Source organism: Trichomonas vaginalis, chromosome VI (assembly GCF_026262505.1).
Source record: "Trichomonas vaginalis G3 chromosome VI, whole genome shotgun sequence".
NCBI classification, from domain to species: domain Eukaryota; phylum Parabasalia; order Trichomonadida; family Trichomonadidae; genus Trichomonas; species Trichomonas vaginalis.
In genome coordinates, this window is record NC_067208.1 from 12,318,456 (window position 1) to 12,320,763 (window position 2,308).

At 31.7% G+C, this 2,308-nt stretch overlaps 1 protein-coding gene across 1 annotated transcript; it reads right to left on the reverse strand.

Annotated features, from left to right (window-relative positions):
- Positions 1-603: 603 nt before the first annotated feature.
- Positions 604-1,005, reverse strand: TVAGG3_0852180 (uncharacterized protein; the record flags this gene model as incomplete). Its single annotated transcript, XM_001309031.1, has 1 exon — positions 604-1,005. One exon carries the CDS (start codon positions 1,003-1,005, stop codon positions 604-606), a length of 402 nt encoding a protein of 133 aa, XP_001309032.1.
- Between the last annotated feature and the right edge of the window lie 1,303 nt (positions 1,006-2,308).

Genomic DNA, 2,308 nt, shown 5'->3' on the forward strand with positions numbered 1-2,308 from the left:
GTTATTAATATTTGAAGATTTGAGGAAAGAAAAGGAGAAATATTGCATATGAAATGTTTTCAAAAAATACATCAGAAATTGTAAAAGAATTTTAATAATTAATAAGATTTGGATGGGTTAAAATTTGTGATGAAACCACCCGATGCTAACTCACGCCACACATAGACAGAAGCATTCTATCACGCAACCACCCGATGCTAACTCACGCCACACATAGACAGAAGCATTCTATCACGCAACCACCCGATGCTAACTCACGCCACACATAGACAGAAGCATTCTATCACGCAACCACCCGATGCTAACTCACGCCACACATAGACAGAAGCATTCTATCACGAATCCACCCAATTTGACATTAATTTTTATTAATCTTATTTTCATTACTATATGCAACCAACCAATTTGACATTAATTTTTATTAATATATTTTTCATTACTATATGCAACCACCCAATTTGACATTAATATTCATAAATATATTTATCAAACTTATATGCACCCAACGAATTTTCAAATTCCTATCAACCACTTTTTTATTTTTATATTTTACAATTCTTTTATATACAAATTTAATACAAAGTTTTTATTCACTCATCATCTCTACTTCTTTATTATCTTCAATCTCATTCTAGCAGCTCTCGCATCTTTTACTTCCTTCATTAATTCAGGCAAGTATTTTTCCAACCAAATTTCTGGTTTATTTTGTAATGTAGATTCATAATTTTTTGATTGTTTTTCCAGAGAATTGATTAAATCTTTGGCATCTTGGAACGTTTCAAGATTATAAAGCAGTTTTACGACTAAAACTGCTTTATTTTTATCGTCAATATCAATAAATTCTGCGTATTTTGATATTTCGATCGGCGAACTCTTTTCTTTGTGATCCACGAGTTCATCCTGATCACCTACATTTTTATCGATTGGGAATTCTATGATTTCACCTACGTTTTCTCCTATTTTCATAACATGTATGCCTGCAAAGGGAACATGACTCTTATTCATAAAGAAATCCTTGCAATATTTACAAGGATTCTTATCAGTATTAATATCATTATAGGAGAATCCGCAATGTATGCATTTTTCGTTTAACAAGTCATTCTTCTCGCGTTTTTGCTTATTAATGGGATCAATTGATTCATTAATCCTAATGATAGTATCATTCAGAATGAAATTGATCAAAGTAGAAAAGTTTCTTGCTTTTTTTTGCAAGTTCGTTAATGTGTCTATGCTTACCCTCTGCACTATTATTAGTGCTTATAGGTGGAATGCGGTGGTATGCTGCTAAATGCTCTTGATCTTTATATATCTGCTTCCATTTTTCCAGCTGCTCATCTGATATATTCTTTGTAGCATACATTTTCTGAACCGATGGATCAAAACATTTGTAATTGTCCTCAAAATCTTGTGCCGATTTTGATAATAATACTATCAGAGCAAAAACATGTAGTAAAGTATTATTGCCCATGGTTCCGAGATAGTGCCTAATACAGATATAATTTTGGAAATGATTCGTATTCAAAAATTTTAAAACTCCAGTACCTAAATCGCTCATCCATTTGATTCTTGAAAAGTGCTCCATAATGTTTAATGATTTAAATTCAATATTCATGGCTGTAAGCCACCGTTGATAAGCAGCTGATGATTTGCTGCGCCCTATGTATATCCCTAGAGGGTAACCTCGCATATAGTAATTACCACGAGGAAAAATAAATATATATTTCGGCCATGAAAAAGTAGCATCTAAGTGAATTAAATTACACTCCAACGCCAAATTTCCTGATTCGCTTGGAATATATATAAGAAATTCTATAGGATTTCCATTGACGAATAAACTATCACTTCTTATCGTTGTGCTATAATTTACATAAAAAATTTCCCGGGATATGAAGTTAAGATATCACCAATCTCATTATCATGCTTTATTTTTTCCTGTATTTCATCTTGCAGAGGATGTCCTGGAGATCAACTTTCGTTATTTGAATGTACCATTTTAACCTCCCTGAAAACTCTTTGGGTAATTTTATGTTTTCATGTTTTTTGTACAGTAATCATCCACAACGTATCTGATACTTTTGAATATTCAAAGGATAATTTTGTCATACAATGTGAAATTTTTAAAGGGGAATAATCTTCGTTTTGAAGTAGAAAATAATTTAAGTTTACAGATCGATCAGAACTTATATTGGAAAGGCCCAAATGAATAAATGCTGGCATTTGTTCCAAAAACTTCAATGTTTGTTCATAAGTTAACACATTGATATGAATACCAGGGCTTATTAGAATTAATTGCATTGATTTGAGTTTT